The sequence below is a fragment of the Odocoileus virginianus genome, unplaced genomic scaffold, assembly GCF_023699985.2.
Source record: "Odocoileus virginianus isolate 20LAN1187 ecotype Illinois unplaced genomic scaffold, Ovbor_1.2 Unplaced_Scaffold_15, whole genome shotgun sequence".
Lineage (NCBI taxonomy): Eukaryota > Metazoa > Chordata > Mammalia > Artiodactyla > Cervidae > Odocoileus > Odocoileus virginianus.
This window is the reverse complement of record NW_027224277.1, coordinates 911,153-934,242: the sequence shown is the minus strand read 5'-3', so window position 1 is coordinate 934,242 and position 23,090 is coordinate 911,153. Positions and strand designations below refer to the sequence as shown.

At 42.1% G+C, this 23,090-nt stretch overlaps 1 protein-coding gene and 1 long non-coding RNA gene across 4 annotated transcripts in view; one reads left to right on the top strand and one right to left on the bottom strand.

Moving 5' to 3' along the window:
• The window catches only part of VAC14 (VAC14 component of PIKFYVE complex), a 77,549-nt gene extending 75,846 nt beyond the window's left edge, over positions 1 to 1,703 (bottom strand). The window contains exon 1 of the mRNA XM_070462861.1: positions 1,308 to 1,703. Coding sequence (XP_070318962.1) covers positions 1,308 to 1,411 — 104 coding nt within the window. The 5' untranslated portion in view covers positions 1,412 to 1,703. The remainder of the gene's footprint in view (positions 1 to 1,307) is intronic.
• Positions 1,704 to 5,613: 3,910 nt separating this feature from the next.
• LOC110139081 (uncharacterized) overlaps positions 5,614 to 23,090 on the top strand; it is a 49,489-nt gene continuing 32,012 nt past the window's right edge. For 2 of the 3 annotated variants that reach the window (XR_011486092.1, XR_002314396.2), the window contains exons 1-2: positions 5,614 to 5,724; positions 20,744 to 20,885. This is a non-coding gene — a long non-coding RNA (uncharacterized lncRNA). Of the gene's footprint in view, positions 5,725 to 18,533; positions 18,640 to 20,743; positions 20,886 to 23,090 lie in introns of all 3 variants that reach the window. The other variant, XR_011486091.1, reaches the window with a different exon arrangement.

Below are 23,090 nucleotides of genomic sequence, written 5' to 3'. Positions count from 1 at the left end.
CAGGGCGGAACTAAAGCCTCTATTTCCTGATGCTTAAATCACAGCCTGCCTCTGTCCTCTCTTCTGAAATTACCTACCCACCTGACTTTGTCACAAAGATTTGGCTGGGAAAAAAAAAATACACGTGTAAAATAACAGCAGAAAAATCTCAATGTTTCCAGTGAAACGCTTTGCTTTGTAACAAAAATAACTAAGCAAAATGTCAGGTTATGGTTACACATACAGTGGAATCCCATTATCCACAGTTTCAGATACCAACGGTCAACAGCAGTTCAGAAAATATTAAATGGAAAATTCAAAAATAAACAATCTATAAGCTTTAAACTATACGCTGTTCTGAGTGTCGAGATGAAATCTCGTGGTGTCCCACCAGGACATGAATCACCCCTTCCTTCAGTACATTCATGCTGTATATGATATACACCCACTTAGTAACTGTCTGAGTTATCAGATTGACTCTGGTATGGTAGTGCTATGTTCAAGTAACCCTTATTTTACTTAATAACAACCCTCAAGTGCAACAGTAGTGATGCTGACGGTTAGGATATTCTCTTACTGTACCTAATTATAAATCATAAATTAAACTTTATCATACATCTGTATGTGTAGGAGAAAATATAGCATATATAGAGTTTGATGCCATCCAAGGGGTTTCAGGCATCCACTAGGAGTCTGGGGACATATCCCCCACAGACAAGAGGGTGCTACTGCACATGTAATTAAGACTGCAGAAACAACAAATTATTCCTGCTTCCACTTTTGGAGAAGGGTGATATGACAGAGATAAAACCATCAGCCCTCTGAGCCTTGAGATCTTAGATCTGACTTCTTCATTTGGTCAACTTATTTTCTTTTCACTTCTCAAAAAGTGGGTAAGAAATGAGGCAGGTCAACATCCATGACAAATTGTCACGCTTCCCACCTCCTTCCCATAGGAGATTACTCTGGGATTTGCTCGTTTTGGTAGAGACCACACTGAGGACGCATCATGCGCCAGGCACTGGGCTAAGCACCATACATACCCAACATCGCTTCACTCTCACCGCAGCCCCTTTGAGGTACCAGGAGGTTAAATAATATGGCCCAGATCACACAGTACTGCCCATCTCCTGCTGTTAACCACGACACTGAGAGCCTAAAGCCTGGGGCAGCAACACTAGCTGCAAAAGCATGAGGAGCTGCCCGGATGAGCGGGACCCGCAACATCCAGGACGGAGTCCCGGCTCCCAGAGGAGCGGACCCCGCAGCAACCAGGACGGAGCCCCGGCCCCACTCCCCGCGCCCCAGACCGGGCCCACAGCTCTTACTTCTCGATCTCCAGGGCAGCCACCTTCCGCTTTTCGTAGAGCTTGTCGTTGAGGGCGCGCACGATATTGGGCGTGAGCGGCGCGAAATCCTTCTCCGGGTTCATGGTAGCAGCGCGGGCGCGCCTCCCGGAGCCCCGCGGCTCCTCAGCCCGCGGCAGCCGGGGCCGCGCCGGGACCAGGGGCGTCTGCGACTCCGCGCTGCCTCCGGCGCCGGCTCATGGGCCACGCCGCCCCAACCCGAGTCTTGCGGGGCCGCGCGCCCCCTCGGAGCCCGGGCGTGGACCTCGTCTCCGTCCCCCTGCCCCGAGCCAACCAGCAGCTCACGGGAACAGTGCCTGCCGGGCGCCAGGGGTGGCGGCCATGTTTCCCGGGTCAGGTGACCTCAGGCAGCTTCCGCCTTCCGCCGCTGGGCCCGCCCCTCACCGGCCACACCCACGGTGGGCCGGCCACGCCCCCGCAAGGCAGCACTCCCCGCCCCCACTCTGGCCTGCAGGCCCCCACAGTGTGGGTCGTGTTTGAGGCCTGCTTAGAGCGGCACGTGTACCATGTACTCCACGGCCTGCACATAATAGCCTTAGCACCTGGTGGGCTTCTGCAGACCTTCCTGACAACGAAGGGGCTCTTGAATCGCTTTGCATAATTTATTCCACACCTACTGAATCCACTAGTTCATTCATTACTTTAGTCGTCAGTCAATTTCTTATATGCCAATGTTACAAATTAGAGTAACGCCTTCTTGATTTTCGCTATATCCTAGTCACTTGTACTAGTGTTTAAAAAATATTTTCTCTGATCAACTCACTTTAAAAATTTTAAAATTCCTACTTAAGCCTTGTTTATGCCCCATAATGCTGGGTTTGAATAGTGATATATATATCTCTAAAACACATAAATAAATTACAATAAAAAACCAAGCAGTCTGTCTATTGTTATCCAAAAAGTAGATTCAGCTTTTGGTGGGTGTTGAGCCAAAACGCATGACTAAGCCAAAGATGGGGAGAAGGAAGCATTTATTGTTTCTGTGACAAGTAACACTCATGATCTCCGCCAAAGCAATGTCTCCCTCCCCGTCAAAAGCAAACTGGGGAAAGTTTTAACCTAAAGGTACATGGATTTTCATGAAGGGGTTTGAGCAGTGGAGAATTCAGCACAGAACTCAGGCCATGATCAAAAACGTCTAGGCTTTAGTTGATTAAAGTCATGAGGGCCAACATCATCATTCTGTCCTCCTCCTAGGTGTGGGCCTTAGTTCTTCCAGAACTCAAAGACTGTATCAATAAACTGTTATGTCCGTCCCTTGAGGAGGAGCTAGGACTCTGCTTTATAGCTGAACTGTTTTTCTTGAGACTCGAGTGGTCTCCAGTTCCTAAAAGTGGTTCCCTGTTGTCAGTTGCCAAGAAAATGGGACTTCAAGTGGCTGCAAGGAAATGAATTTTGACAACACACTGTTTGTCAAACACTGAGGGAGTTTGGAAGGGAATCTGTCCCCATTTGACTCTGCAGATGGCTGGTTCATTAGCATGTGTTTCGAGGATGGAATTTTAAGAAAACTGTTGCCAGGTATCTAAACACTTACAGACCTGGGCTTTCCAGGTGGCTCAGATGGTAAAGAATCTGCCTGCAATGCGGAGACCTGGGTTTGATCCTTGGGTCAGGAAGATCCCTTGGAGAAGGGCATGACAACCCCCTCCAGTATTCTTGCACTTCAGTATTTTCATAGAAACCCATGTAGATCTATGGTTTCGTAAATGCTTTTCTACCTTATGTGTAGAGGAAGAAATTCTCGATAAGCTGGTAATTTCTGCCAAAGTCTTTTTAGATTTTGGTAGCAAGAATTTAACAACGATTTTTGTGTTTTGTTACAAGATGTGTTTCAAAGCTGTAAGGTTTGTTTGTTTTGCTTAAGAACTACTCATCTATAGAAAGCCTTATTTCTCCTCCATCATTTCAACAATGTTTACTTTTTCATAAATGAAACTTCTGTGAGACCATCATTACTGAATGAGGCACACACTGAAACATGTTTAGCATCTGGTTTTAATTATTTTAGACTCAAATGATGCTCTAAGAAAGAAGGAGCCTCAGCTAAATTAGTCTGATTCCTGTAGTGCTGGGAGCCGTTATGGGAGGTCCCGCCCGTGACGAGGTCATGAAGAAAATACCGGGCAGGCAAGGCCGTCCGGGACCCCATCCATGACGAGGTCACGAGGAAAAAACCTGACAGGCAAGGCCGTCTAGGATAAGGGACCCTCCAGGTTGGCCTCGCCTCTACCCCACCCTGTATCCTCCCCCCTTTTCTGCTGTTGTTCTTGTTTGCCCTGCTGCAGATTCTTGTGTTGCCTGCTGAGAGCTCTCCTGCTCCTCTTTCACTGAATAAAGACCAACTTAAAACCTAATTAATAAATCTCCTGGACGCTGGTACCCTATGAAGGGGCCAGGGATGAAGGAAATGCTTCAGTTTAAACCCTTTTGCTGGCATTCTGGCTTGTTTGATAAATGTGTGCTCTTATTGCAAAAAATGCTCATGATTGTTCTAAACATCCTAAGCACAGTATACTAACAAAAGAAACTATTAAGCATAGGTCCCTCCGCGGGGTGAGAAAAGCCCCACAAATATTATAGCCACATATGTGCCTAATAGAAAATAGTTTAGATAGAGATTAGCTGGTGACTTCTTGCAGGTAATTAACTTTTGGACTAAGAGCCTGTTTTGTGCCATATCTGCTGTTTTTGCAATCCTTTGCATTTCTGTTCTGTAAAAACTGTAATCCTATCTAGCTCCCTTGGAGATGACACCTAATAGAAAGAAAATAGATTAACCACAAAAAAGACAGGGTCGGCTACTGAAGTTGCTTAAAGTTGCACCAGGTGCAACATAAATATGTTGACAACATAAATTGTCAACAGGCCTGAAAGCCAAAAGATATTATACATAGAGATTAACCATAAAAAGGGCCCTAATAGGCACAGAGCCCTTTGGGGGGTGAGGAAAGCCCTATTAGAGAATACAAAAAATATTGTTTTAAAAGTGGTTATTAGATCAACGTTTGATTGATGTTAATGTGCTGAGGTTGTGCAGTGGAAACTATTATTAATATAGTTAAAGATATAGTAAAATAAGAGTTTAGCCCTAGTGTAAAAACAATAAGATAATTGTTAATTTTAACCAAGAGTGCTAAACAGGGGCTGCCTCTCCAGAGCCACAGAGTCTTTGTGTGTTAAACTTTTTAGATAAATTTAGCTGAGAATTTCTGCAAAAAGACTGACTTTTATGTTAACAGGATTGTATTTCTATTATGTTGCAACTTGCTGTACCATGAGACTGCCACTTTTCTGTTTTCTGCTGAGCTCAAGGCCAGAAGATAATGTACAAAAAATCTATGGGAAAAGACTCTCATAAACAAAAATATACAGAGCACACCTGGTTTCCTGAAGGACAAGCTGATGTAATGTTAAACTAAGTCTGTATGCTTATCTGCCCCTTAGAAATGTACCAACTTAGGGTATAAAGGCGATGGTGAAAAATAAAGCAACTGCCAGACTCTGCCACATATCCTGGTCTGGTCTCTCTCTCTCTCTCTCTCTCTTTCTCATTCGCCGACGCCGTTCATCCTGAGGGTTCCCCTGGATCCTGCTGGGGCTGGACCCTGACACTGCAGGTCTGGACTCAAAACACCTGCCCATTTTACCAGCCGTCTTCAGATTTACGGGAGATTAAGAACTGAAGTTAGAGAATCTTTAAGACTGTTACAGAAAATTAAGAAAGTCAGGCCTTTTTGGTAACCGGCCAGATGGAATTTAATCATAACTCAAATTGCACCCAATATTTAAACACTAACAAAATGTGTTCAATATAGAAAAAGTTCAGACATAAGAAATTGAAGGTTAAGAAATAAAAGATTTCATATTTTTCTTCTTTTAGTATCTGTTCCTTGGGTGACACAGTGGACTCAAGTTTCCGTTACCCTTTATACCCATGATGTTAATACACGCTTACAATGGAAAGCAGCTTGCACTTTATAACTGGACAGGAAAATCGTTTGGTGAAGAAGGCCAAAGGAATCGTAGGCTGGTGGCGTGGTACACGCCTGCGGTTACTCCTGAGGAGACGGTCTCAGCCCCATACCGCCGTGACCACTTATCAAGACCGCTTTTCCCGCGGAGCCGCGCCTTCCGGTGGTAGGTCACCGCAACCCACCAGCCTCGCGACGTCGTCTCGACCCCGCGGTTTGGTCCCACCCCGCCCACCGCCGTGCACGTCTGCGGCCAGCCGGGCTTCGATTGGCCCGTCTGTCCGTCACTCCGGGAGACGTTCGGGGCCGCAAGGTCCGGGAGCTCGTGCTTGAGTGTGTGTGGCTCAGCGTGTGTGAGGAACGCAGTGGAGCCGGGCGGCTTGCTGGCGCTGGCAGCCTTGGTGGTGAGTGACTCTGAGGGGGACTGACGAAAACGGCGGCCGAGGTGCAGGACGCCAAGCAGGTCGCCCTGAGGTGGGGCTTCAGCCGGGCAGCTTCCCTCGCCGAGGCGGGCGCTCTCAGTTGGCCTCCTCGCGGCGTCTAGGTTTTCCCCGCGTCTCAGAGACGACGCGCGCGCCCCGCTTCTGTCGGCCCCGGTGGGTGACTCCTCCTGAGGTGCCCCTTCCTTTTCTTTCACTAACGGTGCCTCTCAGCTTCCCTCCCTCCTCAGCGTACTTGACGTCCCCCTCACCCCCCACCGGTTTCCTAATTATATCCCGCTCTCCATCACCATCGCTGCCAGAAACTTTCTACCTTCGACAGGGTGGGAAAGACTCCTCAGCGACCTGAAGCGCTATACAGAGCGCTACAGAAGTGTAAGCTCCTGTCCCAGTTGCTGACTCTTGATGAGGATAGATTCGTATCGATTACATGACTGTTTTGTTCTTGGTCGTACCCTGCTGACACATGCCATATTGGCATTAGGTGTGCTGTTCAGACCTTGAAACAGAGCAAGGCCAACAGGGCTGTCAAACGTCGAGGCTCGACCCAAAACATTGAAACAACCGCTGACAGGAAAGACTTCTCTTCGTTAACCGTGTGTGTCTTTACTCTGACGACTGTTCTGAAGGAAGTGAGATGGGGAAGGCCGAAGCAGTTACATTAGTGTTACCAATCCAAACTTGGATTCCTTCCCGGTGTGCAGCAAAGCTAGTCTCTGGACACTGGGTTGTGGTGAAGGAAGATTTAGCATTTGTTGAAGGCACCAGACGAGCAGTCAAGGTAGCTGATGCTCACAAGGCTCAGACTCCCTTATTAGGGAGGGTTGGGGGGTATATGATCAAAACATGGACGTTTTTCTAATTGGTTGGTGGTGAAGTCATTGGGAGTCAGTATCCTTGATCTTCTGGTTCCAACTGCTCTGGGTCAGCATGCAGTTAACTTCTTACACCTGGTATGGGTTTTAGTATCTGCAGAGTAGCTCAAAGAATATGGTTCAGAATATCATCTATAACCTTTAAGGGGAGACTGAAGACTTTTGACTTTGTTTTATGGCTGAACTATTATTTTGTCTTGCTTGATTTCTTTATTTTCTCAACTCTGATTAAATTTTGTTCTGTGGAATTCAGGGAAGTCCTTGGAGGCTAAAGCTTTGCTGTAAATAAGAGGCAGGTGGAGGACATCGGTGCGCGGGAATCTGTGCTGAGAAGGCCTCATAGGATCCTACTCAGATAAATTAGTAGCACGGCTTTAAAATGAGCACTGGATTAAGAATTTAAGAGAAGACACTGAAATGCTTTCTAAAGTTATAGGAAGGTCATTCACATATGAGGGTACGGGCACACATGTGTACAAGAAGTAAAATGGTAAGATTTTGTATCTTGTCTTTTTGAGTTAACATACAAAGTAGGAAGGTTCTTGATCAATACTGAGTTAAACAATTTATATGCCTTATTTTCTATGTTTTATATTAAAATAACTTTTATTGTGAAAAATAATGAATATAATTTATGTTGTATTCTTTTTTCACATTAGAACTTTAGTTCACCTGAAACTTTGTTGGTGCATGATGCGATAAATGGCTGTTAGTAAAGTTTTGTCATTGTTCTGTTGCTATTTGGAAAACCATGGCCCATGAGCCAAATATGGCTCACCATCTGTTTGTTGTTTTTAAAAAATTTATTTATTCATTTGGCTCTTTCAGGTTTTAGTTGCAGTGTGTGGGATCTTAAGTTGTGGTGAGAGGGCTTCTCTAGTTTTGGTGCCTGCTGAGTTGACCCTGAGGCATTTGGGATTTTAATTCCCCAACCACGGATCAAACCCTTGTTTCCTGCATTGAAAAGTGGATTCTAAAAAAAAAAAAAAAGAAAAGTGGATTCTTAGCCACTAGACCACTGGGGAAGTCTTCTCACTATCTGTATTTGTAAATAAAATTCTGTTGGAACACAGGAACATCCATTTTTTACATTTATTGTCTGGCTTCTCCTGTGCTACAACATCAGAGTTCAGTAGTTGTGACAGAGACTATATGGGCTTCAAAGCTTAATATATTATTGTCTGGCCATTAACAGAAAATGTTTGCCAACTCCTGAAATAGGACATCCTTTCCTCACTGATTGGATAATGTCATATTCCCACATAGCTTTGATATATACATGTTTGTTTTTGAGCTTTTCTATTGTGTTTTGTGTAGCTATGCATACATAATACAGTGTTTTAATTACTTTAGTTCTAAAATAAGACAGTATCCAGTAGGTTAATTGCTTTCCTTACTCCTTGTACCAAGTTGTTCTCTACCTTATTTATTCTTGGCCCTTAGATCCTTCATACTAATTTTTGTGATTAGTTTATTAAATCCCATAAGAAATCTTTTTGAGGTTTCAATAGGAATTGCTTTGAATATAACACATTAATTTGGGAAGAGTTGTCATCTTTACTATATTCAGTCTTTCCATTCATTAGTGGAGTGTATCCTGATGGTTTTCATGTCTTCTAATGTCATCTTAAGATTGTTTCCTTTAGAGATACATCAGGGAGATGGGCTTCCCAGGTGGCGCTAGTGGTAAAGAACCTGCCTGTCAGTGCAGGAGACATAAGAGATGTGGGTTTGATCCCTGGGTCAGGAAGATCCCCTGGAGGAGGGCATGGCAACCCACTCCAGTATTCTTGCCTGGACAGAATCCCATGGACAGAGGAACCTGGCAGGCTACAGTCCATAGGGTCGCAAAGAGTCGGACACAACTGAAGTGACTTAACACACACACATAAGGGAGAATCATCTTGGTTTTCCTTTCTTGTGATTGTCTGGTTTTAGAATTAGGACATTGCTGTCTTTAAATGATATGAGATGTGTTTGTTCTTCTGATTCTTGAAAGATTTTGGTATAGGATTGTTTTTATTTTTTAATTTTTTGTTGAATATTTGATAGAAAGCACCAATGCATCCATCTAGGCCTGGCACTTTATTCTTGATGTTTCAATGGAATTTAAAAAATAAGAGCAGGGCTTCACTGGTAGCTAAGTGGTAAAGAATCCACCTGCCAGTGCAGGAGACACAGGTTTGATCCCTGGTCCGGGAAGATCCCACATGCCTCAGAACAGCTAAGCCCATGTGCCAGCACTGCTGAACCTGTGCTCTAGAGCTGGGGAGCCAAAACTACTGAGCCCATGTGCCCTAGAGCCCTTGCTCTGCAACAAGAGAAGTCACTGCAATGCGAAGCCCTCATGCTCTGCAACTAGAAAAAAGTCCACATGGCAGTGAATCCGTAATAAATATATAAAATTAGTTAACAAACTTTTAAAAATGAGAGTAAATTCGATTTGTTTCAGTTCAGTCGCTCAGTCGTGTCCGACTCTTTGCGACCCCATGAACCATAACACGCCAGGCCTCCCTGTCCATCTCCCAGAGTCCACTAAAATGGACTCATGTCCATTGAGTCAGTGATGCCATCCAACCATCTCATCCTCTGTCGTCCTCTTCTCCTCCCGCCCTCAATCTTTCCCAGCATCAGGTCTTTTCAAATGAGTCAGATTTTCACATCAGGTGGCCAAAGTATTGGAGTTTCAGCTTCAACGTCAGTCCTTCCAGTGAAGACCCGGGACTGATCTCCTTTAGGATGGACTGGTTGCAGTCCTTGCAGTCCAAGGGACTCTCAAGAGTCTTCTCCAACACCACAGTTCAAAAGCATCAATTCTTTGGCACTCAGCTTTCTTTTTGGTCCAACTCTCACATCCACACATGACCACTGGAAAAACCATACCCTTGACTAGATGGACCTTTGTTGGCAAAGTAATGTCTCTGCTTTTTAATATGCTGTCTAGGTTGGTCATAACTTTCTTTCCAAGGAGTAAGTGTCTTTTAATTTCATGGCTGCAGTCACCATCTGCAGTCATTTTGGAGCCCCCAAAAATAAAGTCATCCACTGTTTCCCCATCTGTTTGCCATGAAGTGATGGAACCAGATGCCGTGATCTTAGTTTTCTGAATGTTGAGCTTTAAGTCAACTTTTTCACTCTCCTCTTTTACTTTCATCAAGAGGCTCTTTAGTTCTTCTTCACTTTCTGCCATAAGGGTGGTGTCATCTGCGTATCTGAGGTTATTGATACATCTCCCAGCAGTCTTGATTCTAGCTTGTGCTTCGTCCAGCCTAGTGTTTCTCATGATGTACTCTGCATATAAGTTAAATAAGCAGAGTGACAGTATACAGCCTTGACATACTCCTTTTCCTGTTTGGAACCAGTCTGTTGTTCCATGTCTGGTTCTAACTGTTGCTTCCTGACCTGCATACAGGTTTCTCAAGAGGCAGGTCAGGTGGTCTGGTATTCCCATCTCTTTCAGAATTTTCCACAGTTTATTGTGATCCACACAGTCAAAGGCTTTGGCATAGTTAATAAAGCAGAAATAGATGTTTTTCTGGAACTGTCTTGCTTTTTTCTGTGATCCAACAGATGTTGGCAATTTGATCTCTGGTTCTTCTGCCTTTTCTAAAACCAGCTTGAACATCTGGAAGTTCATGGTTCACGTATTGCTGAAGCCTGGCTTGGAGAATTTTGAGCATTACTTTGCTAGCATGTGAGATGAGTGCAGTTGTGCAGTAGTTTGAGCATTCTTTGGCATTGACTTTCTTTGGGATTGGAATGAAAACTGATCTTTTCCAGTCCTGTGGCCACTGCTGAGTTTTCCAGATTTGCTGGCATATTGAGTGCAGCACTTTCACAGCATCATCTTTTAGGATTTGAAATAGCTCAACTGGAATTCCATCACCTCCACTAGCTTTGTTCATAGTGATGCTTCCTAAGGCCCACTTGACTTCACATTCCAGGATGTCTGGTTCTAGGTGAGTGATCACACCATCGTGATTATCTGAGTCATGAAGATCTTTTTTGTACAGTTCTTCTGTGTATTCTTGCCACCTCTTCTTAATATCTTCTGCTTCTGTTAGGTCCATACTATTTCTGTCCTTTATTGTGCCCATCTTTGCATGAAATGTTCCCTTAAGAGATCTCTAGTCTTTCCCATTCTGTTGTTTTCCTCTATTTCTTTGCACTGATCACTGAGGAAGGCTTTCTTATCTCTCCTTGCTATTCTTTGGAACTCTGCATTCAAATGGGTATATCTTTCCTTTTCTCCTTTGCTTTTTACTTCTCTTCTTTTCACAGCTATTTGTAAGGCCTCCTCAGACAGCCATTTTGCTTTTTTGCATTTCTTTTTCTTGGGGATGGTCTTGATCCCTGTCTCCTGTACAGTGTCACGAACCTCCGTCCATAGTTCTTCAGGCACTCTGTCTATCAGATCTAGTCCCTTAAATCTATTTGTCACTTCCACTGTATAATCGTAAAGGATTTGATTTAGGTCATACCTGAATGGTCTAGTGATTTTCCCTACTTTCTTCAATTTAAGTCTGAATTTTGCAATAAGGAGTTCATGATCTGAGCCACAGTCAGCTCCCGGTCTTGTTTTGCTGACTGTATAGAGCTTCTCCATCTTTGGCTGCAAAGAATATAATCAATCTGATTTCAGTGTTGGCCATCTGGTGATGTCCACTTGTAGAGTCTTCTCTTGTGTTGAAAGGAGGTGTTTGCTATGACCAGTGCGTTCTCTTGGCAAAACTCTGTTAGCCTTTGCCCTGCTTCATTCTGTACTCCAAGGCCAAATTTGCCTGTTACTCCAGGTATCTCTTGACTTCCTACTTTTGCATTCCAGTCCCCTATAATGAAAAGGACATCTTTTTTGGGTGTTAGTTCTAGAAGGTCTTGTAGGTCTTCATAGAACCGTTCAACTTCAGCTTCTTCAGCATTACTGGTCGGGGCATAGACTTGGATTACTGTGATATTGAATGGTTTGCCTTGGAAACGAACAGAGATCATTCTGTCATTTTTGAGATTGCATCCAAGTACTGCATTCAGGACAGTATGAGCGGTGAGCAGCTAAGAGGGGATACCCCACATCCAAGGTAAGGAGCGGTGGCTGTGCTTTGCTGTAGCAGCTGTGAAGAGATTCCCCATGTCCAAGCTAAGAGAAACCCCAGTAAGGTGGTAGGCGCTGAGAGAGGGCATCAGAGGGCAGACAGACTGAAACCACAGTCATAGAAAACTAGCCAATCTGATCACATGGACCACAGCCTTGTCTAACTCAGTGAAACTAAGCCATGCCATGTAGGGCCACCCAAGATGGACGGGTCATGGTGGAGAGTTCTGACAAAATGTGGTCCACTGGAGAAGGGAATGGCAAACCACTTCAGTATTCTTGCCTTGAGAACCCCATGAACAGTATGAAAAGGCAAAAAGATAGGACACTGAAAGATGAACTCCCCAGGTCGATAGGTGCCCAATATGCTACTGGAGATCAGTGGAGAAATAACTCCAGAAAGAATGAAGGGATGGAGCCAAAGCAAAAACAACACCCAGTTGTGGATGTGACTGGTGATGGAAGCAAGGTCTGATGCTGTAAAGAGCAATATTGCATAGGAACCTGGAATGTTAGGTCCATGAATCAAGGCAAACTGAAAGTGGTCAAACAGGAGATGGCAAGAGTGAATGTCAACATTCTAGGAATCAGCAAACTAAAATGGACTGGAATGGGTGAATTTAACTCAGATGACCATTATATCTTCTATTGTGGTTCTACTCTCAGAAGTTAAATAAGTGCCTTCTAGATTTTTAAAACTATTAAATAGTCTCAGAGGGAGGAAAGCAAGGATGTGGAGTGTGAGGGAAAACCATAAGGAAATCTTTTTTACATGGCAAAGCTCAGTTAGAAGGTAATGATGAGGTCCCATGAGAAACATTACACAGCTGAATTTAATTTATTGAATAGCATACCCTATTCTGCTTTTTATTGGATTATAAAGATTTGATCCCTGTCATCAAGGAGGATAGGAATTTATTCTAACTCCACCATCAAGCCTGTCACCTGGAAAGAGAAATTTTTGTCGAGAGGGCTTTATAGGAGTTGTAAGTTCAGAGGGCTAGGGTCATTTAAAAAGCACTATCCACAGAGAGAAACAAAGCTAACAGGAGGCCCAGGGAATTCCAGAAACTCAGACCTGAGGAACATGGATAGGAATTATTAGAACTTTGTACAGCTTCTTAAATTTAGAGACAATCTCTGGTGTGGGATGAATTGTGTACCCCCGTCTCCTGCCCCAAAACATGTTTTAAGTCTGAACCCTTGTTATTTGTGAATGTGATTTTAATTCGGAAATAAGGTTTCTGTAAAAAAAAAACTGAGTGCTGAAGAATTGATGCTTTTGAACTGTGGTGTTGGAGAAGACTCTTAAGAGTCCCTTGGATTGCAGGGAGATCCAACCAGTCCATCCAAAATCAGTCCTGAATATTCATTGGAAGGACTGATGCTGAAGCTGAAACTCCAATACTTTGGCCACCTGATGCAAAGAACTGACTCATTGGAAAAGACCCTGATGCTAGGAAAGATTGAAGGCAGGAGGAGAAGGGGACGACAGAGGATGAGATGGTTGGATGGCATCACTGACTCAATGGACATGAGTTTGAGCAAGCTCCGGGAGAGGCCTGGTGTGCTGTAGTCCATGGGGTTGCAAAGAGTCGGACACGACTGAGCGACTGAACTGAGCTGAAGGTTTCTGCAGATTTTATCCAAGGTAAAAATGAGGTCATACTGGGTTAGGGTGGGTCCTAACCCAGTGTCTGGTGTCTTTATAAGAGAAAGAAGGAGGTTTGAATACAGAGACGGTGGGAGCACATACACACTGAGGGAAGATTCTGGAAGCAGAGATTGAAATTATGCAGCTGCAACCAAAGAACACAAAGGATTGTGGGCAGCCACTAGAAACCAAGAAGAGGGAAAGAGGGCGCCTTCTCTCAATCTTTAGAGGGAGCATGGCCATGCTACTACCTTGATTTCAGACTTCTAGTGTCCAGAATTAAGAGAGGATAAATTTCTGTTATTTTAAACCTCCAGGTCTGTATAATAACTTGTCACTGCTGTCCTCATACATTCTGCATCTTCATTACTTTTCCTGGGCACTACCTAGTTCCCTACTGCAGTTAGCAGTTCAGTTTAGTTCAGTTCAGTTGTGTTCAACTCTTTGCAACCCCATGAATTGCAACACGCCAGGCCTCCCTGTCCATCACCAACTCCTGGAGTCCACCCAAACCCATGTCCGTTGAGTTGGTGATGCCATCCAACCATCTCATCCTCTGTCGTCCTCTTCTCCTCCTGCCCTCAATCTTTCCCAGCATCAGGGTCTTTTCCAGTGAGTCAGCTTTTCGCATCAGGTGGCCAAAGTACTGGAGTTTCAGCTTCAGCATCAGTCCTTCCAATGAACACCCAGGACTGATCTCCTTTAGGATGGACTGGTTGGATCTCCTTGCAATCCAAGGGACTTTCAAGAGTCTTCTCCAACACCACAGTTCAAAAGCATCAATTCTTCTGTGCTCAGCTTTCTTTATAGTCCAGTTCTCACATGCATACATGACCACTGGAAAAACCATAGCCTATGCTTATATATTTTTTCTAATGCACACTGTTTATCCTTTGTAGGGTTGAATCACGGCTTGATATATCCCATCAGTTTTGTAAACTTCTTGGTCAGTATCTTCTTAGATACAGCTTCTTCCCCATTCTCGCTTTTTACCCCAATAAAGTTCCCTTGTCCTGTTTAGAGTCATTTTTTATCTTCTCTCTGCCAACCCTTGCCAACCACTAATGTGCTTTTACTTTATAGATTGGTTTCGACTTTTAATGTCATATAAATAAATGAAATTATACAGAATGTACTGTTTTGTATAATGTCATATAAATAAATGAAATTATACAGAATGTACTGTTTTGTATCTAGTTTCTTTCTCTGTTATGTTTTTGACATTAACTTCTATTTTAGTGTATGTCAATATTATGGTCTTCTTCATCTGTGTGTATTTATATGTATATAATTTGTTTATCCATTCATATGTTGATTGACATTTGGGTTGTTTCTGGTTTGAAGCCATTATGAATAAAGCTGCTGTTAACATCTGTGTGTAATCTTTAGTTTAAGTACCTGGGAAGTAGAATAACTGGATCACACAATAATTGTTCAATTTTATTAGAAACTGTCAAACTGTTTTCTAGAGTATTTGTATGATTTTAGGTTCCCTTTAGGAATGTATAAGAGTTGCAATTCTCCATATCCTTGCCAACACTTGTAAATGTTAATCATTTAAGTTTTAGCTATTCTAGTGGGTATTTGTATCACTTTGTGGTTTTAATTTGTACTTTACTGATGTCCAGTGACATTGACCATGTTTTCATGTGTTCATTAAGTACTTGGATATCTTTCGTGATGTGTCTATCTAAATCTTTTGTCAATTTAAAAACTGGCTTGTCTTTTTTTATTGATAATTTGAAATTGCCTTATATTCTATATAAAAGTACTTGGTTAATTATATATGTTCAGAATATCTTCTGGTCTTAGACTTGCACTTTCTTTTAAAAAAATTTATTTATTTATTTGACTGCACTAGGTCTTAGTTGTGGCATGCGGAATCTTAGTTGTGACTTGTGGGATCTAGTTCCCTGACCAGGGACTGAACCCAAGCTGCCTGCATTGGGAACGCAGAGTCTTAGCCACTGGACCAACCAGGAAAGGTCCTTGCACTTTCATTTTTTAATGATGTTTTTTCTAGAGAAGTTTTTAGTTTTAATGATGTTCAGTTTGTTGTTCTTTTGCTAAGTCATGTCTGACTCTTTGTGACCTCATAGACTGCAGCACACCAGGCATTCTGTGCTTTACTGTCTTCCAGAGTTTGCTCAGATTCATGTCCATTGAGTCTGTGATGCTATCCAACCATCTCATCCTCTGCTGCCCTCTTCTTTGGCCTTCAGTCTTTCCCAGCATCATGGTCTTTTCCAATGAGTTGGCTTTTCACATCAGATGGCCAAAGTATTGGAGCTTCAGCATCAGTCTTTCTCATGAATATTCGGGGTTTATTTCATTTAGGATGGACTGGTTGGATCTCCTTGTAGTCCAAGGGACTCTCAAGAGTCTTCTCCAGCACCACAGTTTGAAAGCATCAGTTCTTCAGTGCTCAGCCTTCTTTATGGTCCAACTCTCACATCCATACATGACTACTGGAAAAACCATAGCTTTGACTATATGGACCTTTGTTGGCAAAGTGATGTCTCTGCTTTTTAATACGCTGTCTGGGTTTGTCATAGCTTTCCTTCTGAGGAGCAAGCGTCTTTTTTTTGGATATCCATATGGAAAAAATGTGAATCTTAATCCTCCTTTCACACAAAAATGAACACAAAGTATATCAGAGATCTAAATGTAAAAGCTGAAACTGTATATTCCAGAAAGAAAATCTCTGTGACTGAGGTAGAGAAAGATTGCTTAGATAGAACACAAAATGAGTGAGTCATAAAATTAACATTGATGTTCATTCATTTTTAATTTTGACTCCTGCGTTTTTGTCCTATCTAAGCATTCTTTGTCTACCTCAGAGTCACAGAGATTTTCTTTGTGAAATATATAGCTTCAGCTTTTACGTTTAAATCTCTGGTCTGTTTTGTGTTCATTCTTGTGTGAGGGGAGGGTTAAGGTTCATTTTTTTTACCTATGGATATCCAGTTCTTTTAGTACCATTTTTACCTTTCCCGACTGAATTACCATTGCTTCTAATAAGGAAGGAGTACCACCTTTTGAACAGTGCTTCTGTGGTAACAGTTACAATCTGTCAAAAAGTTGAGAGTTTAACTGCTTGAATACAAGGGTAACAAAAGCAGGCAGAAACTGGATGAGTATCTGTTTGGAAAAGGAGAATGGCACTGCATGAATGTCCCATGTTTACCACATTTGCTACCCCAATGTGCAGGCCAAGGTAAAACTTAAAAAGGATGTTGACAGACTTTCCAATTGAGTAGCCAGAGGTTAGGATTTGGGGTAACCTCAGCAGCTGGGAGGGTTCCCCAGGTGGCGCTAGTGGTAAAAAACCTGCCTGCCAGTGCGACAGACATAAGGGATATGAGTTTGATCCCTGGGTCAGAAAGACCCCCTGGAGGAGGGCATGGCAACCCACTCCAGTATTCTTGTCTGGAGAATGCGTGGACAGAGGAGCCTGGCAGGTTACAGTCCACGTGGTTACAAAGAATCAGACACAACTGAAGCCACTTGGCACACACGCCACACAGCAGCTGGGAAGTCAGTGGGGAGATTGACAGACTCACAGAGGGGAGCTCTAAATTTTGTCTATAAACTCACCATATCATCGCTTGACCCCTGAACTGGGCTTGCATGAGACAGTTTTCAAGCAGTCCAGATAAATCTAAAAGGTCTGAACAGAGATTTCAGTGGTTGCCCACACAGGAAAAGCACTTTGGTGTTTTTACTTCAGCCAAGTTAACTGCCTGTTGCAATAAAAATATCATCTTTGCCATAAAAGTATTCGTCAGAGAACCACAAAACAATTCAGAATCTCTCATAAGTCATTCAGAATGTCCAAAATATAGTTTAAAAAAATCTAGATATACAAAGAAACAGGAAAATGTGCTTTGTCCAAGAGAAAAGGCAGTCAATGGATTCTGACTTCAACGTGATTGAGAAGTTGAATTAGAACACAAGAATTTTAAAGCAACATCATAGATATGCTCTATAATGCAAGGGGACATTTATTGTAATAAACTAAGAGATAGGATCTCACCGAAAAAGTATAGGTAGAACTGTTTTTAAAAAGTACTGGTGGTGGGTAATTCTAGAGTTGGAAAAACAGTACTTACCCCCTCCCCCCAACCCCTTCCAATCAATGGATGGTCTTAAAAGCAGACTGGCTTTTTGTTCTATTTGGCACTCACTCTTATGTTGATTTATATGTCTTCATTATGCTGTTACCATACACTGCTTTGAAATTAGGTATAATAATTCTTTAAGTCTGTATGTAATACTTAGTTTCTAGTAGTGTCACTCTTCCAGCTTTTTATATTCCTCTAAGACATCTTTGTGATTATTGGCCCTTTCCTATATAAATTTTTAATCAACTTGTCAGTTTCTGCAAGAAGTTTGCTGAAAATCTGTTTGGGATCACACTGAATCTGTGTTAGACCAATAAGCTGGCAATTATCTCAAGAAATATGATTTTTTGTATCATGTGATATCTATTTTCTTTCCTTTTGTATTGTCTTTAAATTCAGTTGTGTTTTTTTAGTTTTCCTTGTATAGATGTTGCACAAATTTTGTTAAATTTGTCCCAGAGTAGTCCATATTTCTTGATAATACTGCAAATTTTGTTTTTCTTTAATTTTTGCTAGTTACTAGTATTTAGGAATGCCAGTGACTTTTATATATTAACTTAACATTATGACTAAATTGCTAAAATTGACTGTTTACATTTACAAAAATTTATCCATGATATTTTACTTCTTTCTAATATATATACCTTTTGTCTATCTAGCTATCATCTTTTTTTTTGCATCATCTAGGACCTCCAGTATGATTTTTAATAGAAGTAAAAGTACATTTTGGCCTTATTCCTGATCTTGAGGATAAAATGTTTAGTCTGTCTCCATTAAATACTATGAAAGCTGCAGCTTTTCATAATTGTCCTTCAAGTTGAGGAAATCCCCTTTTAGTCCCTCTTTTGCTCAGAGTTTTCATCACTAACAGGTGTTGAACTGTGCCCAGTGGTTTTTCTGTATCAGTTGAAATGGTCCTATGAATTTCTACTTTATCCCATTAATATGCAGAATTACATTGATTTTTTTAATTAAATTTTTAAAATTTTGTATTGAAGTATAGCCAGTTAACAATGGTGTGATTGTTTCAGGTGAATGGAGTGAGACTCGACCATACATGTACAAATATCTGTTCTCCCTGAACTCCCCTCCCATCCAGCCTGCCATATAACATTGAGCAGTCCTGTGTGCTATACAGTAGGTCCTTGTTGATTATCTGTTTTAAATATAGCAGTGTGTACATGTCCATCCCAAACTCCCTGTCACTTCCTCCCATCCTTCCCCCATCCCCTACCCCTGCAGCCATAACGTCGTTCTCTAAGTCTGTGAGTCTGTTTTGTAAGTACGTTCATTTGTTTTCCTCTCTTTTTAGATTCCACATGTAAGGGATGTCGTATGATACTTCTCCTTCTCTGTCTGACATACTTCACTCAGTTTGACAATCTCTAGGCCCGTCCAGTTGCTGCAGATGGCCTTAATTCATTCTTTTTAATGGATGAGTAATGTTCCATTGTATGTATGTCCTACATCTTTTTCCATTCCTCTGTCAGTGGACATTTAGGTTGCTTCCACGTCTTGGCTGTTGTAAACAGTGCTGCAGTGAACACTGGGGTGCATGTATCCTTTTGGATCATGTTTTTCTCTGGATATATGCCCAGGAGTGGGATTGCAGGGTCATATGGTAGCTCTAGTTTTAGTTTTTAAGGAATCTCCATACTGTTTTCCATAGTGGTTGTACCAGTTTACATTCCTACCAACAGTGTAGGAGGGTTCCCTTCTCTCCACACCCTCTCCAGCATTTATTGTTTGTGGATTTTTTTTTTTTAATGATGGCCATTTTGACTGGTGTGAGGTGATACCTCATTGTAGTTTTGATTTGCATTTCTCTAATAATTAGTGATGTTGAACATCTTTTCATGTGCCTTTTGGCCATCTGTATGTCATCTTTGGAGAAATGTCTGTTTAGGTCTTCTGCCCATTTTTAAAAATATTTATTTTTAGTTGAAGGATAGTTGCTTTACAGTACTGTATTGGTTTCTGCCAAGCATCACCATGAATCAGCCATCAGTGTACACACGTCCCCTCCCTTCTGAACCTTCCTGCTGCCTCCCTTCCCATCCCGCCCCTCTCGGTTGCCACAGAGCTCCAGTTTGAGCTGTCTGAGTCATGCAACAAGCTCCCGTTGGCTGGCTGTCTTACATGGGGTGGTGTGTGTTTCCATGTTGCTCTCACCGTGCAGCCCACCCTCTCCTTCCTCCCGCACCACCAGTTTGTTTTCTGTTTTTTAATGTCTGCATCTCCATTGCTGCCCTGCAAATAGGTTCATCAGTACCATCTTTTCTAGATTCCATATATATGCATTAATATACAATAATATACAGTATTTGTTTTTCTCTTTCTGACTTACTTCTTGTAATAGGCTCTTTGTTCATCCACCTCATTAGAACTGACTCACAATCGTTCCTTTTTATGACTGAGTAATATTCCATTGTGTATATGTACCACAACTTCTTTACTGATTCATCTGTCAATGGACATCTAGGTTGCTTCCATGTTCTAACTATTGTAAATAGTGCTGCAATGAACATTGGGTACATAGCAAATGAAACAACTGACAAAGGATTAATTTCTAAAGTATGCAAGCAGCTCATTCAACTCAGTACCAGAAAAACAAACAACCATCAAAAAGTGGGCGGAAGACCTAAACAGACATTTTTCCAAAGAAGATATACAGATGGCTAATAAACACATGAAAAGCTGTTCAGCATATCACCTTACGCTAGTCAGAATGGCCATCATCAAAAAATCTACAAACAAATGCTGGAGAGGGTGTGGAGAAAAGAGAACCCTCTTGTACTGTTGCTGGGAGTGTAAATTGATACAGTCACTGTGGAAGACAGTATGGAGATTCCTTAAAAAACTAGGAATAAAACTACCATATGACCCAGCAATCCCACTACTAGGCATATACCCTGAGGAAACCAAAATTGAAAAAGACACATGTACCCCAGTGTTCTGCCTATTTTTTGATAGGGTTGTTTGTTTTGATGATGTTAAGTTTCATGAACTGTTGGTGGATTTTAGAGACTGACCTCTTGTCAGTCACATCATTTGCGAATATTTTCTCCCAGTCAAGGGTGTCTTTTTGTTTTGTTTATTGTTTCCTTTGCTGTGCAAAAGCTTTTGAGTTTAAGTAGGTCCCATTTGTTTATTTTTGTTTTTATTTCCATTATTCTGGGAGATGGATTGAAAAAGGCGTTGCTGCAGTTTACCCTAGAGCTCTTCCTATGTTCTCCTCTAGGAGTTTTATAGTGTCCTGTCTCATGACCTCAAGAAGGTTTCATGCCAAGGGCACCTCCCGGGATTGTAGCTGCTAGTGCCCCCATCCCACAGCGAGCCACTGCCAACCCACGCCTCCGCAGGAGACCCTCCAGCACTAGCAGGTAGGTCTGGTTCAGCCTCTTGTGGGGCCCCTGCTGCCTTCCCCTGGGTCCTGGTACACACAGGATTTTGTGTGTGCCCTCCCGGAGTGGAGACTCTTACCCCCAGTCCTATGAAAGTCCTGTAGTCAAGTCCTGCTGCCCTTCAAAGTCAGATTCCCTGGGGATTCCTAGTCCCTTTGCCAGATCCCCAGGCTGGGAAGCCTGATGTGGGGCTCAGAACCTTCACTACACTGGGAGGATTGTGATGTAACTGTGCTCCAGGTTGCGGGTTGCCTGTCTGGTGGGTGGAGACTTACATTGATTTTTACCTGTGGAACCTACTTTGCAGAGCTAGAATAAACTTCTTCATCATGATGAAGAAGTAATGTAATCATTACTACAATAATTATTTTTATGTTGCTGATATCCTAATCAGATGTCCTAATGTTTTGATAAGAATGTTAATATCTAATTTTCTTTTCCCCTGTAGTGGCTTTGTGTGATTTTGGTGGTGTTGGTGTCATACAGTGAAGTGGAAAATGTTTCTTTCTCTTTATTAAAAAAAAAAAGCCTGTGAAGAGTTAGTGCTGTTTCTTCCTTAACTGTTTGGTAACATTACCTGATTGGAACACACACAGTTCCTATGTGCCGTGTGCCCACATGTGCGCAGCCTCAGCCACTGTCAGCATCCTGCACCCAGAGTGCATTTGTCATGACTGATGACCCTGCACTGATACATCTTTATCACTCAGAATCTGTAGTTTACAGTTTGTGTTCACACTTGGTGTTTCACATTTCATGGGTTTTAACAAGGGTAGTGACATGCCTTCACCATTTTAGTACCATACAGAATAGTTTCACTGCCCCAAATCCTCTGTGCTCTGCAGATTCATGCCTCCCGCCCCACCCCCAACCTCTGCAACTTCTGATCTGTTTATTGTCTGCATAGTTTTGCCCCTGCAGAATATCATATGGTTGAAAGCATACAGTATTTAGCCTTTTCATATTGGTTTCTTTCACTTAGTAATATGCACTTAAGGTTTCAGCGTGTCTTTTCATAGCATGACAGCTCATTTCATTTTAACCTTGAATAGTATCTCATTGTACTATACAATGGTATTTCATGTCCCATAGTTCATCATTCCACCTGCTGAAGGGTTTCTTGCTTGCTCCTAAGTTTTGGCACTTACGATTCAAGCTGCTGTAAGCACCCATGGGAGGTTTTTGTTTGGATGTGTTTTCAGTTCTTTTGGGTAAATATTCAATACCAAGGAGCACAATTGCTGGGTTTTATAGTAAGTGTATTTTAGTTTTGTAAAAAGAGATAAAACAGCCAAAATATCTTCCAAAGTTGCTGTACCTTTTTGCATTTCTACCAGTAATGAATGAAAGTTCCTCTTGCTCGATGTCCACACCTGCATTTGTCATGATCAGTGTTTTGGATTTCTGGCATTCTTAAAGGTGTGTACTGACTTCTAATTGTGATTCCCTAATGCATTAGGATGTTGAACATCTTTTCATATGCTTTTTGCCATCTGTATATCTTCTTTGGTGAGATACCTGTTGACATATTTTGCCTGTTAATGGGTTTCGTTTTGTTGAGTTTTAAGAGTTATGTCAGTTGCTTCTGGTTTTGATAGATTGTTTTGGTGGAAAATACTTTTTGTACTAGTGAGCTCTGAGTAAGTTCACATAATGACTGCCTTTTATGTGAAATCTTTCATGTCCAATAATGACCTTTTTCTGGGAACTCCCAGAACTGCTAGACTTGATTGTGGCCATTGTTTTTCAGGACGCCTGTGGACCGGGTGATGGGCAGATGGGCATTTGTTGTTGTTTAGATGCTAACTCGTGTTTGACTCTTTTGCGACTCCATGGACTGTAGTTCACCAGGCATTGGCAGGCAGATTCTTTACCTCTGAGCCACCTGGGAAGCCCAGACAGATGGGCATAGAGCAAATTAAAAGGTCACAAAACTCATTGTTCTTACTAAGGTGAAGCTTTTTTTTCCCTCTAATAATCATTTCCAAGATTGCTGCAAGTCTTTGGTTAATTTCTAGCATTTTGAGAAAAAAAAGTTGATTTTGACTTTTTTTTTTCGGCTAGTGTTTTCATTGCTTTTATGGAGGGAAGCTTTTCAGAACTCTTTACTGTGACATTTTCAGTGATGTTCACTGTTCTTTTGTGAACAATAACATAAACTTTGTAAGTTAGTGCTGTGAGACC